This window comes from Gavia stellata, chromosome 8, assembly GCF_030936135.1.
Source record: "Gavia stellata isolate bGavSte3 chromosome 8, bGavSte3.hap2, whole genome shotgun sequence".
Lineage (NCBI taxonomy): Eukaryota > Metazoa > Chordata > Aves > Gaviiformes > Gaviidae > Gavia > Gavia stellata.
Window position 1 is genome coordinate 31185372 of NC_082601.1, and position 22634 is coordinate 31208005.

Below are 22634 nucleotides of genomic sequence, written 5' to 3' on the forward strand. Positions count from 1 at the left end.
GGGACAGACAACTTCTGGCATCACAAAATTCCTGCGTGTTAATAAATACTGACTTCAATGCTACTTTTCAGTATGCAGTGAGTACAGGGAATCAATCTGCCCACGTTACTCTCAAGAGGTGTCAAGGCAATAAATACTGCTTAGATGAATCATTACAGAATGAGTACTGCTATGGTTTAAGAATCTACTGAGGGTCAAGACATCGGTGTAGAAAATCAGTTTCTGACATTCATGAATGCTGCACCACAGATGACATGTCCCCACAACTCTTCAGTCATTAAAGTGTCGGAAGTGATCACAGCCCAAGCAGCCAGACACAAAGAGACTCCCTTCCTTTTTCACCACACAGGTTATTTACAGGAGCCTCTACAGTTTTCAAAACAGTGTTTCTTCACTTCTTAAGGAAGGGGTCATGGACTTTATTTACTGTGTCATGCACTAAGGTGAAGAACATGTACACTTCATAATCTCCCAAACCAAACCTGTATTGTCACAAAACTAACAGAAACAGAATATATCCTATTGCTAATATTTTAAGTAAATAGTTGTACTTAGTATCACTCAAAAAACCCCAAAACAACCAACCCACAAAACCCAACCACATCGTTAGATCCTGTAAGGACAGCCACTATTATTCTTACTTCCTTTCTCCCTTTTCTCCTGTTTTCTTCTTTCTCTTTCCAATATCGATGCTGTATTTCTCCTCGAAATCTTCTTTTCCCTACTTGTTCTTCTCTTGGTTCTCCCTACCATTCCCCTTCTTGCTCCTGCTTGAAATTTCCGTATTTCTTTCCCTCATCTCTCTGCCTCCTTTTGGTTCCATTCTCCCTGCTTTTGGTTGTCTATAAGGCAGCAGAAGTGCTCATCACATGCAAAAGCTAGTAAGGGAAATGGGAAAAAGTGAAGTTAATTTGTGAAAGAAATCACATTTATTAACATCACATAGATATATATGATAACTAAGAATTACATCTTATTTCTGTAACCACAGAAAACATATTTGTTTCACACCATTTGCTTCATTTGCCAGCCACTACAGGAAGTAATTTCTAAGATTCCAAATCTGTCATTTTATAATCCTTCTCTTACCCCATGAAACATGAGCAAGGTAGAGTTTCAAAATTACACTTACACTTTTTTTAATTGTAAGATGGTTATTAAATATTCAGGGTTAGAAACGAATGTTATTTCTATTACCTCTCACATACAATAGACCCTTCTGTTGATGCAATGCAGTAAGTTCTCTACCTGAGTATGTGGAATACATATGAACATAATTTTAAGACACAAAGTATTTTTAAAGCCAAAAGCAATATGGCACTAGTTTAAGAAAAGGACCAGTTCAACAGGCCCTTTCTTAGAAAATAGGAAACTGAAAGGAAGACCTGTCCTCTCCCCCTGCCCCGCTATGATGCATTTATTTCCACACCCATAACATCATGAAATTGGATTTAGTATTTTTACTTTAATGCTCATAAAGGTTTTAGAGAATGTTTGAATTTTGCAAAATACTATTTTCTATTTTTCCTCTTATGCCCGTGCCTACATAAAATTACAGTAACACAACACATGTACCCATAGTTTAACATAAAATTTTGGGTTGCATTTCCCAATTCAAAGCTATTAAACAGCTTCCATATACTGTTATTAAAGAGGACACTATAGCTTATGAAGTGGAAAGAGAAAAGTATGGAATACATAGGCTTGCAATACAGGTGAATTATTTTTCTAAATGGTGCAAAAATTTCTTCTCATCACAACTGTGTATGTAACTTTCTACAGTTAACATGCAAATAAAACTGAACACAAAATTTAAAAAAAGATAACGAGTGAAGATTTAATCACAGTGATATAAAATGTACTTTATATATTATACAAAATGGTACATTAATGTAAATAAATACCTATTTTCATATTAACATTTTATCTGGATAAAGACTATAAGGTAAAACTTGTTCAGTGGGTTTCTCCTCTTGGTATACTCTTAACAATCCTCATGAATCAGCAGTTCAGGAACCTCTTAAGCCAGGAAGAGATGGGTCTACATCACATAACAAGGAAGGACTCCTGAGCACTTTTTAGACTTCACTATCTACTCTTTGCCAAATAAAAGTGATTTTTACTTTCAATTATAAAAGCTACTTGAAAACTAATTTGGTTTTTTCTGAATGAAACTTAAGAAGCCTGGTTTCAAAAAAGAGTTAATAAAAATGATGTTAAGCCAACACCTAAGAAGTACAACATAATATTGAGGAACAAAAAAAAGTCACTGCTACCAGAGTAAGTTACCGGCCGAGCCCTGCTAATTATATTCAATATACTAATGTATACTTACAGTATACAATGTATAGTATCAATAGGCTATTAGACTTGGTCTACAATGAAAAGCATTGTTGATGAAGTTATATATGCAAGCACACCTGCTTTTTGCTCAAATCAAATGCAGCTACACTAGCAAAAAATGTTTTTTCAGTACATTTGCTCAAGGAACTAGCATACCCTGTATTTGAAAAAAACCCTTTCCTTTCTGCTTGCATGAAACACATGCCAGAAGGAGTATGGTGTAACTACACCAGAAACCAAGCAAGGCACGCCAAGGCCTTGAATTTTTTTCCTGGACAGGAGAACTGTATTAAGAGCATTGAAAGTTTGCAAGTGGCCTACTTTAGGAGGAAAGAGAATGCCATAAATTCAGTGACAAAAAATTTCAGTACAACTCATCCTGGTTATACTGTTATATAATAAGCAGGTTAACTGAACTCTTCATGTTAGGCATCTGCCCCACTGGAGAAAAATTTCTGTATTTAGGACAATTTTCACTCACGTCTTTTTCAGAAGAACAAGGGCAACCCTTGGAAAAAAAAAAATTCAATTAATAAAGACGTATCATTTTTCATAAGCAAAAGCAGTGAGGGTGGGGTGTTTAATTTAATCCAGTCTCAAGAGCCAGTGCCTCCTACACGACATTCGGGTTCAAATATCATGAAGTGTACTTTTACAACTATGCCTGGTGCAACAAGTGTGAACCATGTTTCAGCTTCCACAAAACATCTGCCAATATCCCACATTTTTTTAACTGTGTGGTAGATTACTGTAAAGCCCTGCCACATGTAGACTCATTTTTGCATCAGCGGAAAACAGTTAGCCCAAAACACAGCAGATTGTCTTATTTATTAACATATAACCCTCCTGTGCTGTGTACAGTACTGACAACACAGGCTTCTGGGTGAATCACAACCTCTAATGCAGCAGGCAGGTGGTATCCAAATAACGTAAAAGACCATCTCTCTCCTCCTTCTGTTTTGCTAGTCTGTGGAGGCACGCAAGCCAGAACTTGTTAATGAAGAACCGGCATTGCTCGGTAGGCATTCTTTCCTGACACATTTTCCATTATTAGGTACTGGGGAAAACACCCAGTGAATTTCAGTCGTTTGCACTGGCTTATATTTGTTTTAAGCATCAACAGAAGAACCTAGATCACTGCACTACTAATAGGTATGCTAAAAAACAACCAATAAAACAGCAAAACTCTGGAAAACCCAACAGCTACACAGTTTAGAGCTCTTTCCACCCTGTTTACCTGTTGTACTTGGTTGTAAGATCTGTTGTGGTGCTATACGATAGCTGCCATTCTCATGCAAGCTTTCAGAAACTTCTGTATTAAAATATAAAATCTAGTGCCTTAACACCAAAATGCTTCTAAATCCCTAGGTTTGGAAGCAATAGGCACTTTAGATATACATGCAATAACAATGCATAAAGTAAAAGTATGCGTGAAACTGTCTGGATCATAGCGTTTCTCATTAGCCACTTCAGACGTGTTCTTTCCAACAGCAGTTACGTGGGAGAAAGAAAAAGTTTCTTCCTCAGTGTGTGCCGGAGCAGAAGTGAGTATTGTTGACTTGGGTCAGTGGTCTTATTCCACTCATAGACTTTTCTGTTGAGTTCCGTATGGATATCTAATATAGAAAGTTTCCTGCAGCAACAAAAGTAAAAGCTTTCTATTAGAGAATGAAGCAAGACACCATTTAAGAATCCACAAGAGAGAAGACAACTTGAGTCAGCAAGGAGAAAGTTTCAAATTTCAGTCTTTATTGCAGAGGTCACAGCTCTAAAACCCAAGGCTGAATATGCATTTTTGGAGACAATCTGTTGTAACTTAAATCACTGTTGCGATATTGGTTATGCTGACATGATGATCTGTGATTTCACTATAAGGTTTTAGGGTTAGTAAAAAGGTACTAAATGTTAATCCCACAACTACCTTTAAAAAACAGTTGCTAGCTCCCTGGTAGATCAACTGTACAAAAAAACCCTTTGTTGTTAAGTTATATATCCAAACATAACTGATTTTTGTGCAGATTCCTTTTTACAATCTCTTTACACAGACTAAAGTTTTCTGATAGCCAATTTGTAATCTTGAATTTAAACTATCTAGTGACTCCCTGAGTGGAGGGTTAATTAGATCTAAAGAAAGGACAAAATCCTTCCCTCTCAACTGCCTTTCCCCAAACTTAGGTACTGACTTTTTATATTAGCAAGTAGACCCCTTCTTAATGATAAAACCAATCCTCAATTTGATAGAAGCCTGGTGTGTGCCTCTATCTTGGAGAAGGAAGATTTCCAATCCTGTCTAAAGCACTGACATACATTACCCAGGACAGGTTCTTTCCTTCTCACTCTGCAAGCCCCAGTGCTATAATACACTCTAATTTTACTGTCCAGAATCAGAAACTTCACTCCTACTTCAGACTACCTTCCTGTGCTGTCATTCCAGGATCAGGTATACTTGTCTTTTAACCTAGGACACAGCATGAAGACACTTCTCAGGACCAGACAGCATAAAACTTAAGGTACCTCTTTCTCTAGGACAGCAGGCTGTCACAGGAAAAGGGTTCTTTTTCCCCTCTATTATTCACCTTTTATGAGGATTGCGGAGTAGCTCAGCCAGACAACGCAGATAATACGAGGATGAACTTGGAGATTTTTCTAGTGTAGACACATCCACTTTGCACTGACTCCAAAAGATGTCTGCTACTTGGGGGATAGTGACTTTCCAAGGGATTTTTGGGTTAGCAATGACTTTCTCATCATTCCCATCTACTTCCAACAGACTAGTACATTCTTGCTCATTTTCTGGCACAATGTAACTTTGAATAAAAAAAAGCTTTGGTTTTCCTAGGAGTTCAGGACATGAGTCTGCTGTAAAGTATTTCTTTATTTGTTCCAAAGGGAATCCAGAAAAGGTATGGTCTGTACAGAAGATGCTCTGAGGACTTCCACGGCTGACCAATATGCAAATGAAGCTGTCACAATTTCTGTGCTTCTGCAACCTTGCAACTTCAAGCAGCGTTTGATTCATGGTGTTCATATTTAAATATCTGTGACAATGAACGTCATAGCCTAAGCCTCTGAAGGCCTCTTCCAACACATCTGAAAAAAGCAAGATGTAATTAAATCACAGCACATCAAGGCTCAATCTCACCTACCTTGAATTATAGTATATACAGTATTTCACTATTGGAAATGTTTATTTCATCACAATAATTAAAAAATCAGGAGTACTTGATGTTGATCATAGTACATTACATACTTATAGTGCTATATGCATGTTGTCTTTAACATGAGTTATGTACTTCATGACAGCAAAGACACTATTATTTGGCATGTGATCTGTTCCAAATTCCACAGACACTTCCCTGCTTTCATTTAGAGCCACTATTCCAAGTTCCTAGGACTTAAAATATCAGGCAAGAGAAAACATTAGAAAATGCTTCACACAGAACATTCTTGAAATGGTAAGGAGGGATCTGGATAGCATGGGAAGTCTGTTTCACCTCTTGTCAAAATTATTCTGAATGGTTATTACAGATTTATAGAACTACATAGGAAACACAGAGACTCCCTTTCATCAGTCAAAAAGGAACCTACTGCAGTCACTTTTGCTTCCTATTATATAAAACAGACTTTAAGTGATGAGTTCCAGGTGGAGAATGGACACTGGAGCGTTAACTGTGACAGAATGGCACTTTCAGGGAAAAACTCAAGCCGAACAATGAACCCTTTCAAATGTGTTAGAAATTAAAACTGTAGGTAGCCAAAAATCAAGAATTAACTCTATTGTATTGGTGTTAACCTGTGCTGCAGGAAAATGCGCTATGCTCTGGTAACTACTTCGGATTTTTATTTACATGGGAGTGAAACCAGATACATGGTGGTTAAAACCACAGGTATTCTTTAAGTGTTCAGAGAACCACAAGCCACTACTATGACTCATACCCAAGCATCGTATCTTTAGTATAAACCACATATACATTGCCCATGCACAGTTTCTGATATGACAGGAAATATCAGGTGCCATGTTTATGTAAAATGCCTTACAGACACAGGAAGCTGGACTGTGCCTTGACTTCAAAAGTTTAACAACCCCTAATTAGCAGAGGTTATTTCAGAGGTAAATGGCAGCAAAGCAGGAGTTATACTACCACACCGTTCTCCTCAAAAAGCCCATAGTGAAAAGAGGGAACAGAACTCGTAACTTTCCTCAGCAAAATACAGGGTGGATACAAAGTTTAATCAAACCAACAGAACTAGAATGAAACTCTATCATTCTTGTTTATCACCTCACTACAGTATGGAGTTTGTAAAATAATTCAAAAACTTCCCAGATTTTTTTTTTATTTCGAAATAGAAAGGAAAATCCCCTCTATTTTAGGCAATAAAACATGCTCTCAAAATTCAGGTGGAAGATTCAGTATGAATACCGTTCAGCAGTCATATACTCGATGAAGCACTTCATCCATTAGAGGGCAGTAGTACATATGCAAAACGAGTTACAGCAACGAGAGTGCTTTTCCTACAATTTACTTATCTCACTAGCATGTACACATACACAGAAAGATACAAGACTTGGCATCACCTTAGACCATGCACACAGTCTGAAGTGCCACAGTTAAAAAAAATTAAACCCAACAAACTTAGAGCTGATACCTTAGTTTAACAATAAATCGGAAATTATACATGGTAAGCTTTACATACAGCAATTTTACTTTAAGGTAAGACAAAACACAGCATTACATGCTGCAACCTGAGATCAGAAAACATGTTTCTTCAACAGTAATCATCTCCCAACAAACCTCCACTGACTTTTGAGCATTACCACTCCACATAAAAAAATTACCCTTTTCTCCCCTTCATTATTTACAATGCAAGGATAAAAATTGGCTTCCAAATGGAAAAGTCAAAAGCAGCTATTTAGAAAACAGCAAGGTACATTTCAGTTTGAATTTTAAACAGCATCTGATGAATTCACATTGTTTACACTGAACATTTTCAATTGTTGTAAGCCTTGATCCTACAGTATCTATTATTGGTTCAGCTTCCTCAGATTAAATCTGAGAATAGCTACAGACTCTAATGCATGCCACAGATAAAATTCCTAACGTTCTCCCTGCCCTCTTCTTTCTTTTGTATTTTCAGACTTCAGAAGCAGCATGGCACAACAACTCTGTAAGTAGTGAATGCCTTTCTAACAAACTCCTTTAAGCAATGCCTTATGTCCTGTCTCCTGAATCTCACTAGCACAGTAATGTATTTCAGTAATAGTCTTGTTTCTGTCATGTTAAAATGCTGATGATGCACTGGTGACATTAAACATCTGAGATATACACATGATTTAATTGCTTCTGCATCCAATGCAGACATGCATGAAGACTGAGGAACACTAAGACTTGCTTTGGCACAACAGCAGCAGGGACATGATTTGCAGGTGTATCTGACATGCCAGATGCTAAACATGTAACCAATTTTTGAACTTTCCAGTCAGCAGACTTCCTCTATCACATTTACACTTTCCGTTCTTGTACAAATACTGAAATGACCATATGAGCTCATGAAGAGCACATGCATTAATTATTTTTTATTTTGTGCACATCTTTGTGTTTAGTAGCCATTACTATGACAAAGGGGTCTGCACAGTATACTGCCTGTGCAAAAGACCTGTGCCTTCTAAGGAAGAACAGATCTAAATTTATGTATCTGTGACTACGAACTGACATAGCAGTTCCTTCTTTAGTTCCTGTTTTCTCCAGTGTGTGTGCCTTACCTGCTTTTATAGTTACTGTTTCATTTTAAAAACTCAGACCTGGCATAGTAAAACAATCTTGTTCAATAAATCAGCTCAGCACATGCTCATATCCCATCAGAGACAATGAATTTTAAAGAGGTTTTTTTTTGTAAACAAGGCTATTTTCACACCTCATGTTTTCTTTAGCTCTCCACACTGAAATTTCTCTAGCAATCCTTTTCGCGTTTGCTTTTAAGAAACGGAACTCCAAGTAATAAGTAATTATTTTGATACTGGAGTAGACTATCATGCTACCTTCCAGGTGAAGGCTGCGTAAGTTTCTTACCTCAAAACGGTTGTTTGTTCTCTAAAGCTACCATGAAAAAGAGAAGAACAGGGAAGTAAAGAAATGGGCAACAGGACAGAACAGAATGTTTGACCCCAAGAGCCACTCCCCTGTGTCTTTCAGTCCTTGGCAGGCTGTCTTCGTTTTATTTTCCTCTTAGGGCAAAGTCAGCATTTTTTTTTTGAGAGTAGAAGTGAAGAAGTGCTTTAGAATGAACAATTTAATTTCTACATCCAGCAACTGCATCCTTGGGGTTTTTTTGTTGATGTTTTTGTTTGGTTGGTTTTTATGGTTTGATTTTTTTTTTTTTTTTGCCAGATGAACTTGGTAGGACAGACTGAAATCAGATACCCAGGATGCTTCCCACTTGCACGTAACTGAGTTAAGTCCCTCTGCTCCATGCATGGCAGGACTGTGAATCAGTTCTAGCTCCTGTTACCCTAATGGCAAACTAAGTGTCTTATTTTTATCATTTACCTAAAATACTATTGTCAAGCAAACATAAAAATTTTACTTTCTGTGTCTGTGCTCTGCATCCACTGCTCTTTAACAACTACATCAATAATTCTAAGTTGGTCCATCTGCTGAACCACTAGTTATGAGAAAGGGAAAGATATGCCCATAAACCCTCTTCTTCCCCTACATCTCCTAGCCTACTACAGAACTGACTGCAACTACTCTCTTAATTTTTATTTTTAGCTTCATGTGTTCCAATAATTAGAGAGTGGGGTTTTTTTTGCTTATGCAAGAACCTAATTTTTGGATTCTACAAAGGCAATCAAAAAACCCCCACATTTTATCCATGGCACCGACTACCGTAAATTCTACAAGCAAATTTTTTTTTTTTTTTAAAAACTAAACCAAGAGGGAAGGAAGAAAAATTCCCGTCCCTATAAAGTGATGGTGATAGTTTCAGTTAAACTGTGCAAGATGTAACAGAAACCTACATGCATTATTAATAAAGGACCATGTGCCTTCAGCTATTCAAAATCTGTGGTGTCCAATATGATTACGCTTCAAATCCACAACAGCTTTGGTTTTGGTTAAGTGGTGGGAAACACTATCTTTACCATCTCTGCCAATAACCTGCTGTCTGACTGTAGCTTAACTATACTGTCGGTCTCTGAACATCCTTTTTCTCCCTCCCAAAATTCAGTCTATCCCCTTGTAAGTTCTTTCATTCAGAGATTCTGCGCCAAAACCCAAACAAACATTGATTGCAATAGTTGGGACAGTTGGCTTTAACCCCAGGTTGGGCCTTCCAACTTTCTGCTTTAGAAAACTTCCTAGAACTAATAGACTAGCTGACTAGGACAACATTACACTAGTCTGGCTGGTAAATGTACATCATGCTCTTTATACTAAATTGTTCCAATTACCTGAGATTAACAAGATCAGGACCTTCAAATTCCAGAGACTTACCTGTGTCATTGCCAATACAGTCAATTATCAGGCATATTCCTAAAGGTTGACTTTGCATTCTGTACTCATCATCAAACACCTGAGGAAGATGAAGGACAAATACTAAGTTAGTGTGTCACTCTCTCAACTTACAGACTTGATTCTTTTCTCAAATTTACCCTCCTCAGATCTATTCAATTACATTCTGTTGTTTTTCCATAAAGTATCTAGCAGAAGTCTATCTACTGGGATGTAATACGTCTTATCTACACAACAAAAACAAGAAATCATGAGACATGGACTAATGATTTTTTCCCTATTTCTAGTACAGGCTTAGTTTTTGTGTCCTTGTGTTATACAATCTTACTACAATAATGATCCTTAAACAAAGACTAAGACTATACCAGAAATGAGAGAAGCAAGTTTGAGACTGAACATTAACTCTGGACAGATGTTCAAATGTAAACACCCCCTCCACCTGTACGGGTGGGGGGAGCTTTTTAAAGACCTGGTATATGACAGCAATGATCCTTCTATAGTACTTCCAAATCAATTTCCTTAAATGTAACTGCTATTGAGATGTTAGGAGCTATAAGCTTCATATTGACAACACAATAAACATAGAGAACTTTTGTATTCTTCAGGTATGCAAGCAGGCACTGCTCATCAGAACAACATTTATTTCCTTATTCAGTGGAACAACTCCTTGTTCCTAAATAACCTACAATGACTCTATCACAATTCCTCTCCCCTTTAAAAAGATTACAATCAATTTGCTATAGGTAACTCCCTGGTTCCTGGCCTACAGGAGGGCCACTGAAAATAGCAGTAGTCCATTCTTATCATTAATACCCAAAGCATGTCTGCCTTCTACCTGGAGAGCAAGGGGCAGGGAGAGAATAAAGAACAAAATTTACTGCATGCAAAGAAACCCTGACATTTCCAATGCAGATTACAAGAGGTCTGACTTCCAACAGGTTTTGACTTAGCCTCCACTAATAAATACACAAGTTCTGTGCGCACATCATATATACATGCATTTTGCACACTGCTGCTTCCATTTTATATTAAAAATATATTCTGCAAAAGCAATTCATAGAACCTGTTTATGGCTGAGGAAGATATGGATGTACACATCCTTCTGTTTGCATGCAACTAAAGGAAATGTCAAAATGAAACACAAAGAAAACTAAGGTAAATACCTGCAGAGGTTTCTCTTATATTTACATGCATACATATGCACAAGCACACACCTTATGTGACACTGGTCCCGACTCCTCAATGGACATGTGGACTGGTTCTGCTGCAGTTAAAACATACAGAAATAATCTCAGTATGTAGGTACCAGTGCCATTTCTTTGACATCAAATCAGTTAAAGAGGAACCCATCTAGTTCAGCCAAGTTCTCACTCATCTGGACCTCTTTAATTTCTATGTATGCTACCAAAGTTTAAAAAAAAAACAAAACCACCCAAATATTTTCACCTCTAAAACGTTATTTGGATTGCATTCTACATTGCTTGTAACTAGAAAAAACAAACAAACAATCTCTCCTACACTGAGAGAATTCAGCGAAGTACTCTTAAAAATCACCACATTTGAGAGGTATTTTGGGTTTCCAGAAAGAACATAACACACTTGGTAAGAACCTGGTACTCACTGGACAACTTCCTGGCTGGCCTGGTAGAGAGTCCACCACCGAACTGACACAAAAACTTCCTACTCGAGACTTAATGGACACAGCTGCACTACATGGGCTTCCAGAACTGGCTAGTCAACCTTTTCCATGATTTTATTAATGTGCTGGTTTTGGCTGGGATACAGTTAATTTTCTTCGTAGTAGCTAGTGTGAGGCTATGTTTTGGATTTGTGCTGAAATCAGCGTTGATAATACAGGGATGTTTTAGTTATTGCTGAGCAGTGCTTACACAGAGTCAAGGCCTTTTCTGCTTCTCGCACCACCCTGCCAGCGAGTAGGCTGGGGGTGCACAAGAAGTTGGGAGGGGATACAGCTGGGACAGCTGACCCCAACCGACCAAACAGATATTCCGTACCATATCACATCAGTGTATAAAGCTGGGGGAAGAAGAAGGAAGATGGGCATGTTCGGAGTGATGACGATTGTCTTCCCAAGGAACTGTTATGCGTGACGGAGCCCTGCTTTCCTGGAGATGGCTGAACACCTGCCTGCTGATGGGAAGTAGTGCATGAATTCCTTGTTTTGCCTTGCTTGTGCACACGGTTCTTGTTTTACCTATTAAACTGTCTTTATCTCAACCCATGAGTTTTCTCACTTTTACCCTTCTGATTCTCTCCCCCATCCCACCAGCAGGGGGAAGTGAGTGAGCGGCTGTGTGGTGCTTAGCTGCCATCTGGGGTTAAACCACAACAATTAATAAACTATTTATTTTGATAAAATGTTGTGACAGTGGAAGCCCGAAACAATTTCAATAAAGTTTTAAGATCTGGCAGCACAAGCAAAGCAAGTACAAGAGCAAACAATAAGGCAAGGCTCAGTTTTCAGAGGTACCAAATACTCTCTAATTCCTGATGATACCAACTGGATTAGCCATAAACACAGCTATCAAACAACAGTCTTTTGATACAATGAAATGCATTGTTTGGCCCTTTTAGATTATCAAAATTCAATAAAATGCTCTTACCGTGAATAAGACTTTGTCCATTTTGTGTTTTTTCTTTGTTCATATTCTGGATCTAAAATTAAGAAAAGGGTGTATTTTCCCTCTCCTTCAAGAGTTAATAATCATGTGTTCCAAAATGTAACACAATAGTATTTTTCTTCCTCAATAAAAGGATTACATATTTTAGATTCACTTCTATCAGCTAATTAGAATTACAGAATAACAAGTAAAAGAACCCCTACCAAAACCACTAACAAACAAAAAACCCCAAACCCTTCATCCTCAGAAAAAAACTACCAGTTTGCCATGAACAGCAAAGAAAAGCTTAATCCCTAAAATACTAAAACAAATAAAAAACCTCTGAAGATGTGCATTTTGTTTCCTATAGAGCCGCAGGGAGGAACCTTCACTGAATTAGGAAGGAAATGATAACAATATTATCATAATATGGAAAAGTCTTTCCCATTAGTAGTCTGGAAAACAAAGCTGTTGTGGCTTTTTAGTAAAGATAAACTGCATCACTGGTGTCTTACATGTAAGCTTTATACATACATATTTACTGAATACATGACAGAAATAATCTCATCAAATTCATTTAGCAAGGCTAAAGACTTTATTACAAGTGTACTATTACAATATCAGACCTAACTCAAATGCATGCAATAGGATTTGCTGACTTGACATACTGAGATAGCTTCATTAAAATGAGATTAAAACAAAACACAAAAAAAAAAATCTAAAAGTTCCCCTTAAAAAGCCATAAACTTCAGCTTCCAAAGTTAAAAAGCTACTTTCCGTGCAAAGTCCAGAAGTACAAAGAAGAATAACATGTTTTGCAAAGAACAGTCAAAGCAAAACTTTTCACTCCCCGAGCAGTAGAAAAAACTTTCAAGATACAGATTTTACATGCCCAACTAATAAAAAAAAATTCACAGAAGCTCTTTAAAGGGGATCTTTCTCAGTCAGATTTAAATCAGACCCTAAACCCAGCAAATAACAGGAATAAGAGAAATAAACTAAGTAACTATTTTAGTTACTAGAAATCTCTCATTCCTTAGGCTCTGCAAAGATTAATCCCCTTTCAATGTCTGGCAATATTTAGAAATAAAGGATCTGCCTCATTTATTGTATACTTACCCCTGAATTATAAGGAGGATCAATCAGACTGAGATTAGGGAGAGATGCCTGAAGTGCATTTACATATACTGGCTGAGAATGAACGGAGGACATTAAAGCTGAAAATTTAACAGAAACACACAGAGAAATACAACATGATATACCAACTGTTTTAAAAGCCTAAATCTGTGAAGCATGCAAATAGTCTGACTTGTAACTCCTAATTTTATCTTCAGTAAGAGCACATCTGATCCTTGCTGTCAAGAGTAACAAGTGCAAAAATAGCATCTTACCTTCATGTTTGTACTTCTGAATCTTCCTAATCAAGTCTATCCTGTGAATACTCCGAAAACAATTTTCTATCAAATCCAGTTGATTGGGAGCCACCAAATTTAGTTTCTCCAGGTCAATCACAAGAGCTAGAAAACTCTAGAATAGCAACAGAAAACAAAACTGTCATATCAGTAATTTCTGCTCTATCAGTAAGTAACAAAGCAACACGGAAAATAATGTGGGGAGGTCATAAAGGTTGTATATTCAAGAACTAGGGACATTACCTTCTGAAACACTAAGAAAATTATCTGGAAGATATAAAAATTCTTGGTATTATCATAGGATTAATGAAAACTAGGAAGCGATGTTCTTAAAAACAAATCAAAGTTTTTAAGGAAACGGTTTTGCATTTCCTTGTTGCTACAAAGCCAGCCACTTGGAATGTCACCTCACATGCCACAAAGAGATAAGAAAAGCTTTGAGGAATTTGCAGGGCCCCTCTCCTTCTTTGATTAAAGAAAGAAAAAGAAAAAAAAACTCAAGGGAAGAAGACCGAAATCTTCAGTCTTCCATGCACAGTGGTCAAGTCTGAACCCTCTCTAATGAATCTCTGCTTTCTCAGAGCATTTAAAACAAACATGCAGAATGCAAATGTACAGAGAAAGACAAAATAAACCTGTTCTTTTCTAAGTGAAGCACAGCACAAACCTAAAAAGTGACCTTGCAATTCAAGATACATTTCATATGATTATTGGTTTGAGATCCTTCATGTATGAACTTTCAGATCAGTAATACTGAAGAAAGATTTTTCTTTTAATGCCTTCTGTCTGTGAGGTTCACGCTAACACCATCCACTACAGCAAGTCTTCACTGTTCCCTCTTACTGTTTCTCATGCTTCTTTCCTTGAATTAAAAACCAAAAATTAAACAGCAGCCACTACTCCTCCATTTTCTGACTTCCGTCTACTCCTGCCTCATTACCCCTTGCAGTACTGTTTCCCCTCCTTTGCTGTCTAGCTACTTCCCTTTTTACTTTAATCTCTCATTGCTCCAGAGGAGAAGACCAGCAGAAAGACATTACCTTATCTTTTGCCATTTTCATACGAGGTGCGTAATCTCTGAGTAGAAAAACAAGAGAACTCACTTCTTCTTTTTCCAGATTCTCATTAATCTCTACCATTAGTACCCTGAAATAAGGTTGAGATATTTCTAAAGCATTAGCTTTCAGCAAGGTCCCACCCCTGCCCAACTTCTCCCGTGTTCCAGTCTTAATGTACCATTCCCAGTTAAACAAGAGGAAAAAAGCCTACCCTGCTCCAAAATCCAATTACAAAATACCTACTCTTGCTCACCAGCACCTGCATTACTCAGACTAGCCACTGCTAGGAAAACAGAAGTCTCCTTAATATTTCAGTAAACATGAAGTAAGAGAATGAAACAACAGAACATGTTTTTAACTTTTTTACCTAGTAGTTTACAGGGGTTTTATTACATTGAGACATTGACACAGGAACATCTTCCTTCTAAGTACATGTATTTCTTTCTGAAGGCTCTCAAAGAAAATAACTGGAGCTTCTTAATTTAAGCATCTTAAAACTACAGAGTAAAAAGTAGTAAGAGGCAGGTCTCCTGAGAAAAGCTATACCACAAGGCTATGTGCGTGCCCAAAGCAAACTAGAAAAGAAAGTATCTCTAACTAATGACATTCCTCTAAAGCATCATTTCTACCTGCTAATCTACAACTATACAAACATCACTGGTTTTATTGATTAACATACACAAACTCCTTAAAGACAGATGCTTCTAATGCCATGACTTGTAAGAAGCTACCAAGAATTATTTTAGGGACTAAACTTGACATATTCTTTTCACTATAACTCTAAATATGATGCCCTTTTCTGCTTTTCATTTACCTTCAAGACATATTTAAAAAATGAACAAAAACCAAACCCACAAAAACCTCCAAAACAACCCACACACAATTTGAACAAAATAGAGTAGCCTTGAAATCTGAAATAGATATATTACCTGTAATCAGGGACAAGTGTGAGACTCCTCGCAAGATTAGCTTCCACTGTTGCTTTCTCAGTCTTCAAGATCCTCCTCAGCAAGTCAAACCTCTTAACTCTGTACAACAGCTCAGACAAGCCAAGAAAAGACAATTTCTCCCTCTCATTCAAAGCCACCAAGAGGTCTCTAAGGTCAGCAGTGGCCAAGTCAGGAGCAAGATCTCGGCACAGGAAAACCATCATCTCTTCTTCTTCTTTATCCAATTCTTGTTCAATCTGGTGAATAAGAACAGCTGGCACTTGGCACCTGGTCATCACTTTGTCGCTGTCCCTTTAAAATTGCCAGCCTACTGTTTTTTAAACAGGAAGCCAACATGACAGGAAGCCCATGTCTACCACAGCACTCCTCTGGTGTTCATTCTCAACTAGATGCATTTTTACATAAGCAGTTCTGTGGGAGAGAATTAGAAGGTACTAAATCAGTGATCTGCTGCACGAGTTTACAGTTAACCCTCCTGTCTGATGTATTTCACTTACAACTACAACACCAACACAGTCTACACAGACCTCCTGTTGTCAAGGGGTTCTCCCAGCTGTTCATTACAGAACAAAAAGTACTTGGTAGGTCATACTGATCAGAAAAAAATGGAAGTTCTTTTTAAAGTAAAATTACCTTAACACAAGTCTGTAAATTCCATAGGAAGTGAAACAGAAGTCATCAGCTTGCTCATTAATTATATTTCAAGTGTTTCTGGAAATAAGCATTAAGTTCTACAGCAATTTAAGTCTAAAGCACTGACTTCTTCCCAGCAACCCTTCACCGCCCTGCTCACCACCACCTTTTCTCCCCTAAAAGTCTCAAGGCATTTTTCAGGAAGAGTTTTGGGAGCTAAGAGGTAGTGTAACCACACATAGCAGACAGAACAATTAAAAAAACCCCACATACAAAACCACTGCTATCAGGCATGCACTTTGCCTTCAATGAAGTCAAAATAAAGGAAATATTCACAATATAATATGTAATATTTTAAAACATTCATTATCTATAAATTCAGGAATGTGTGGATTTTCTTACTTATTAGCATCATTTAAAGCGATTCATCATTTAAAGTGATTAATGGTTGGACTTGATGATCTTACAGGTCACAGAATCACTAAGGTTGGAAAAGACCTGTAAGATCATCAAGTCCAACCATCAACCAAAAACCACCACTATGCCCATTAAACCATGTCCCACAATGCCTCGCCCACATGTTCCTTGAACACCTCCAGTGATGGTGACTCCACCACCTCCCTGGGCAGTCTATTCCAGTGTGTCACCACTCTCTCAGTAAAGAAATTGTTCCTAATATCCAGTCTGAACCTCCCCTGGCGCAACGTGAGGCCATTTCCTCTTGTCCTGTCACTCATCACTTGGGAGAAGAGGCCAACACCCACCTCTCTGCAACCCCCTCTCAGGTAATTGTAGAGAGCGATAAGGTCTCCCCTCAGCCTCCTCTTCTCCAGGCTGAACAACCCCAGTTCCCTCAGCTGCTCCTCATCAGACTTGTGCTCCAGACCCCTCACCAGCTTCGTTGCCCTTCTCTGGACACACTCCAGCACCTCAATGTCCTTCTTGTAGTGAGGGGCCCAAAACTGAACATAGTATTCGAGATGCGGCCTCACCAGTGCTGAGCACAGGGGCACGATCACTTCCCTGGTCCTGCTGGCCACACTGTTTCTGATACAGAAATAGTCTTTTCCAACCTTAGTGATTCTGTGATTCCAGTCTGAATGAGTTACTGGGGTTTTAAGGATTCCCCGCACACACCCTCCATGCTCAAAAAGATCAAAAAATCATACAAACAAAAAATTCCAACCTTAAGTATGCAAACTGGTTAACTATGAAGGCATAGATAAGCCATAGACCACCTTTTTCTTCATGTGACATTCATGTTTCACCATACTGAAAACTGAAATAAAAATTCAAACCTAGAAAAACCCCACCCTTGTGATTAACAAAATAAGTAGGGTGTTATGCTCAATTTCCGCTGCCACCAACTATGCAAATTCTATCTGACCTTCTCTGATCCCCATTACCTACATGGAGAAAGGTGAAATGAGCAATCTGAAGACAAAATCTTAGCCCTTATAAGGATTTCAGTCACTATACTGCATAGTGTTGTTTAAACCATTCTGAAAAGCAAAAGCCAATTCGACTTCAAAGCCTAATACACTGAAAGATTCTAGCACCTGAATAACTTTTTTTTTAAAGCATTTTCAGCCTTTTGTTACATATTCTGGAAGTCACAATCAACTATGTCACATACTGTGTCCATGCCTTAAGGACAGTAGATAATCTCATCTACAACCCTTTTTTTTTTTTTTTTTTTATTCCAATGCTGTTTAAATGAAAAATAACTCTATACAGCCACCTGACCTTCCTCAGAAGGGAGTAAGAATTGGATTTGATTAAACCCATGGATTGGGTTCCACTGCCCACCAAAAGGGCATATCAAATTCAAGTTCCTAGGGCGACGTCTCCTTTATCTACAGTGAGCCGTATTTTCTATGGAGTCAAAGACTGCAGTGGCTTTCTCCTCCAACGCTGTTGCTGACAGTCACAATAGCAAGTCATCAGTATTAAAAAAAAGGGGGCGGGGGGGGAAGCACTGTTAATCTTGCTGATAGCATGTCTGAATCACTAGGGGATTTTAACACAAATAGCTGCTATGACCTCAAGGTCCCACCTTGAGAAGCAGAACGGAAGGGCAGCACAGGCAAGCTGTAAAATATCAGAAACCCACCACATTAGAAGACCCAAGCATTACTTAGCTTAAGTACTGCTGCACTTCCACACCACAGTGTAAATGAGATCCAATGTCTACGTAACAGTCTGCAAAACAGCACTGAGGCCACTTTGGCTCATTTTCAGAAGCGCAGAGCATTCAACTGCAGCTGACAGTAACAAGGCTGCGGATACCCTGCTTAGCCCATCACAGACTCCTATGTGCGTTCTACACAGACTGTGCTAAATACCTAGAGAAAACGCACAATTATAGTACTCCTGCTACAGCACACGAGAAAAAAGCAACACCTATCCTCTCTGATACAGTTCTGTTCTTCAGAATCCAAAAGGGACAGGCACAAACACAGTGTTTTCCCTCATCATATCACACCATTTAGGAAGTTTGGAGAATTATATGCACTGTTTGCTCTAAGAGGTGCAACACCATTTAACCTAATGTAAACATGAACTTCCTTTATTTATGATAAATTGCATGCTCGTTATAAAAAAATGCTGATCAATACTTCCAGTGCCAGAAAACTCTTACCTGTATGCAAGTCTGTCTGTAAGAACATTGGAAGACTGGCACTTGACCATTGTCAAATCACTGATCCAGATTCAGCACACACTGGTTTCCATCCAGTATTTTCCAATGACGGTCCATAGACAAAGTTGATTATATCAGCTCATCTTCTGTTGGACAAATATCAACATCACAAATTACTGCTGGGAGCTACTTCTTAATTTTAGTGGGGGGAAAACCAAGGAAAAATGACCTAGGATCATGCATTCTTCTGTACGATTCCACTGGTCCAGTGAAGCAGTAATGATGCTCCAAATAAAAGGAAAAACAACTGTGCGCATACAGTGATTTATCAATAACATTCACTCCCCCAGGGTTCCGAGTGGGAAATAAGTTAAGAGCAACATGAAGTTAAGTATTTAGTATAAACTAGAATAGCTTATAACTTTGCATCCGAAAACCGTGTCACCATATTTGATAGCAGGAATGTCACATTACTGGCGCAAGCCTGATACATTCCACCTGCATACATCTGAGCCAGATCCACTTCACCATGAGAGGTGAAGGGCATCATGCTTCACCCTTCCATCTGATACGACCACGTTTGCAAACGTCACAGATACAGTTATAGCTCCAACAATTAAAGAAAAACAGAAAAGCAATGACAATGTAAAACCCAGCAGCCTGGCTTTCAATTTAGATTACCTGGGCCCTGCAATGAGTATAGTTATTGAATGTAAATTCTTTACAAAGAGGAGAGGAAAACCAGCTTATCTTCTCAAGAGGAAAGAAAAAAGTTCATAGTCATCAGAGATAAAGCTGCCCCAATCGTTTTTGTGTTCATATGAATGTGTAATTTGCCAATATTGGTGCAAGAAAACACTCTTCAGTGCAACGTTTCATGTATTGAGTAAAGATGTCAATGTAAAGCTTATGGAGCAAGAAGACGATTGAAAAAAGAAACCTAAAGTACTACACATTCTCATTTACATTCCCAATTTATAAGAAATCCAGAATCATTCCAAATAGCTGAAGTTTAACACCACCACCACCACTGACAGATAAAAGGATAGTGCAAGATCACATCAGTAACATTAGGGGCAGAGGGAGTGAAAGGGGCAGGCCTACACACCGAACACCACCACCAAAAAAATCTCTTTTCCTCCTGTATTCAAAGAACCAGGAAAACCCCTGGCACGCTGAGGGAAAATGACTGGTGAGGGGAGAGTTTTCTGTAAGCCTGGCTATTTTAGTTCACTATTACCCCAAATTTTCACAGAGGAAGGGCTCTTCTGGGAAAGTCTTTGGGTCTCTAGAAAGAAAATCGATGATTCTAGCGTGACTTGTTTGTTATCTTGTCCCCAAAAGAGGTCTGAGAGAAAACACATCTCAAGGAGATAGTACCAAAGTGCACTTAAATACAAGTTTCTGGGTTTAGTTAATTTTCAGACTTTCCTGAACAAAGTGTAAGATTTTAAAGCCTATGAATTTCTCACATACTGCACAGGAAACCACCTTTGTCACAGGCATATCTGTCTAAGTCTGCAATGACTTTTGACCCTAGGTATTGCACTGTAAACAAGGTTCACAAGAAGAATTTTTTTAAGGTAACCATCTGAGAATATAAGCAAGCATATTCACTCCTCAGACCACAAATCATTTCCATTCCACACTAAAAGAGGCAGAAAAACATCTGCATGTTCATTAGCTTCTATGAAGCTAATAAAGTTAATTATACTCCTGGTTTTGAACTATTTCACACTGCCCCCAGTCCATACAGAATACAACCAAAACCAGGGACAGGTGTTTTTTTTCTTTTTTTCCCCAAGGAGCAAGAAATAATGACATACTAGAACTTCGCACACAAATACACAAGAGGCTCCAGTAACTCCCTGCTGGCATTAACAAGTGGAGGCTGGTATGCACGTACAAGGCTCAAGCAATTGTACTCTTTGCTTTTAAATACCCTGCACGAAAACCTTATTCCCACGACAGCAACACAAATGCTGTACAATATACAAATAACAATGTGATTATTAAGGCAAAGAGGAGTCTCTGTATTAACAACGATAAGTCAACATATAAGGCCTCATATTAAGAAGGAAGGACTTTGAAGAGAGGCAGGGAAACATTTCACACTGTAAGCATGGTCTACCATTAGAGTCTAATTTCTGACAGCGTTTGTTCTTGAACGTTTCACAACCATCTCTGCAGCAGCAAAAACAGGATATAACATCAGTGGGTGTAGTTCTGATTTGGAAAATGATCTTTGTTTCACAAGATGAGCTCATGTGGAAGCCCCTACGCTAGAGGGAAAGAGGAGGAGGTCACTTTGCTACAGGAGGCACCAGCTGCATTTTGTGCTTCCTCCGCTCTGCTTTATTTAAAGGTGGTGAAACCACAAAAAGGTAACTGCATTTTGAGTCTGTATCATTTGGCATTTTCCAAAGTGTTAAATTATTTGGAGCACGCTCCGCAACTTTCACATTTCTCTATAATAGAATAAGGATTTAGTAGGAGATACTTAGTTAGGAAAAACAGGGAAATTCTGCAGGAACTTTCACATTTCTCATTCCTATATTGCTTAAATAGTTTGTAAACTAGTAGTGACCACGCTAATTTCCATTTAGAGATGCACTAATTTAACTCCCCAGTCCTCCTAATCAAAAAACCAAACTAAAACTGGTTTTACCATAAGGAGTTTATACAAATTTCCACGCAACTTTCTAACTTACGTCATTTTAAATCACAATTGGAAAATGAAGCGAGAGGAAACTCCGCTCTGCAAGATAAAAAAGTTTCAGGCGGAGGCGCAGCATCGGGATTTGTTTCTCCTCGCAGGTTGGGCTGACCCCCCACCTGCGCCGGGCGCTTTTGGCTCTCCGCACCCGGATCAGCCCGCCCCCCGGTGAGGACCGGGCCTACACAGGGAGAAGGACCCGATCCCACAGCACGGTGTGTTGGGGCGCCTATAGTGAAGGTGCAGGCTGGGAAGAGAGGCGTGAGGGAAAGGAAGACGGAAAGGTATAACGCACCCAAACGCGCCGGGGAAGTCTCATCTACAGCAGCGGGGCCAGGTCCGGCAATGGGAACAGGGAGAAGGAGGGGCGGTGCCGGCCTAGCAACAGGCTCGCCGGCACCGGGCGTGGTTTCGAGGATCGCTTCTCTTTCACATCAGTAAGGCACTCGGGGTGCTTTTCGCTCGTACCTCTTACGGCTGTTGGAGAGACCTGAGCCGCCTCTGCGCGTAGACAGCAACGCTGTTCAAGGCAGAGATGTCCCCTCGCTGAGGGACGAGGGAACTGGCTTTAGCCGCCTTACCACCGTTATACATCTGCCCAGCCACGTTCGCTAACCCTTACGATTTTACCGTGAGTCCGGCCGTTAAGTATTTTTGGGCGAGGCGAGGGAAGGATTATGCTTTTCGTTTTGTTTTGTAGTCTACCTCAGGAGATGAAATTCGGAGCTGCGCAAGCAAACCTGCTGGGGTCC

General features: G+C 38.9%; 1 protein-coding gene across 5 annotated transcripts; it reads right to left on the bottom strand.

Annotated features, from left to right (window-relative positions):
- Positions 1–848: 848 nt before the first annotated feature.
- On the bottom strand, positions 849–22634 carry CFLAR (CASP8 and FADD like apoptosis regulator). Of its 5 annotated transcripts, XR_009484082.1 has the most exons (12): positions 22178–22634; positions 19167–19312; positions 15872–16303; positions 14925–15030; positions 13864–13999; positions 13592–13689; positions 12476–12527; positions 11066–11115; positions 9834–9912; positions 4920–5433; positions 3581–3976; positions 849–878 (listed from the first exon to the last, which is right to left on the bottom strand). XR_009484082.1 is itself a non-coding variant. In XM_059820787.1 (11 exons), exons 3-11 carry the CDS (start codon positions 16165–16167, stop codon positions 3838–3840), a joined length of 1470 nt encoding a protein of 489 aa, XP_059676770.1. In that variant the 5' UTR covers positions 16168–16303; positions 19167–19312; positions 22588–22634; the 3' UTR covers positions 1858–3837. The 5 variants fall into 5 exon arrangements, 4 of the variants coding, with proteins under 4 accessions (XP_059676770.1, XP_059676771.1, XP_059676769.1 ...); XM_059820787.1 differs by lacking the exon at positions 849–878 and having other exon boundaries at positions 1858–3976; positions 22588–22634; XM_059820788.1 differs by lacking the exon at positions 849–878 and having other exon boundaries at positions 1858–3976; positions 11066–11112.

Excerpts from the sequence above, each read along its gene's own strand:
- CFLAR (XM_059820787.1), bottom strand. The coding sequence starts at position 16,167 with ATGACCAGGTGCCAAGTGCCAGCTGTTCTTATTCACCAGATTGAACAA. Across the intron at positions 5,434-9,833 it reads CTGTATTGGCAATGACACAG|ATGTGTTGGAAGAGGCCTTC; the intron begins GTAAGTCTCTGG and ends TGCTTTTTTCAG. Across the intron at positions 3,977-4,919 it reads CTCCGCAATCCTCATAAAAG|GAAACTTTCTATATTAGATA; the intron begins GTGAATAATAGA and ends TTGTTGCTGCAG.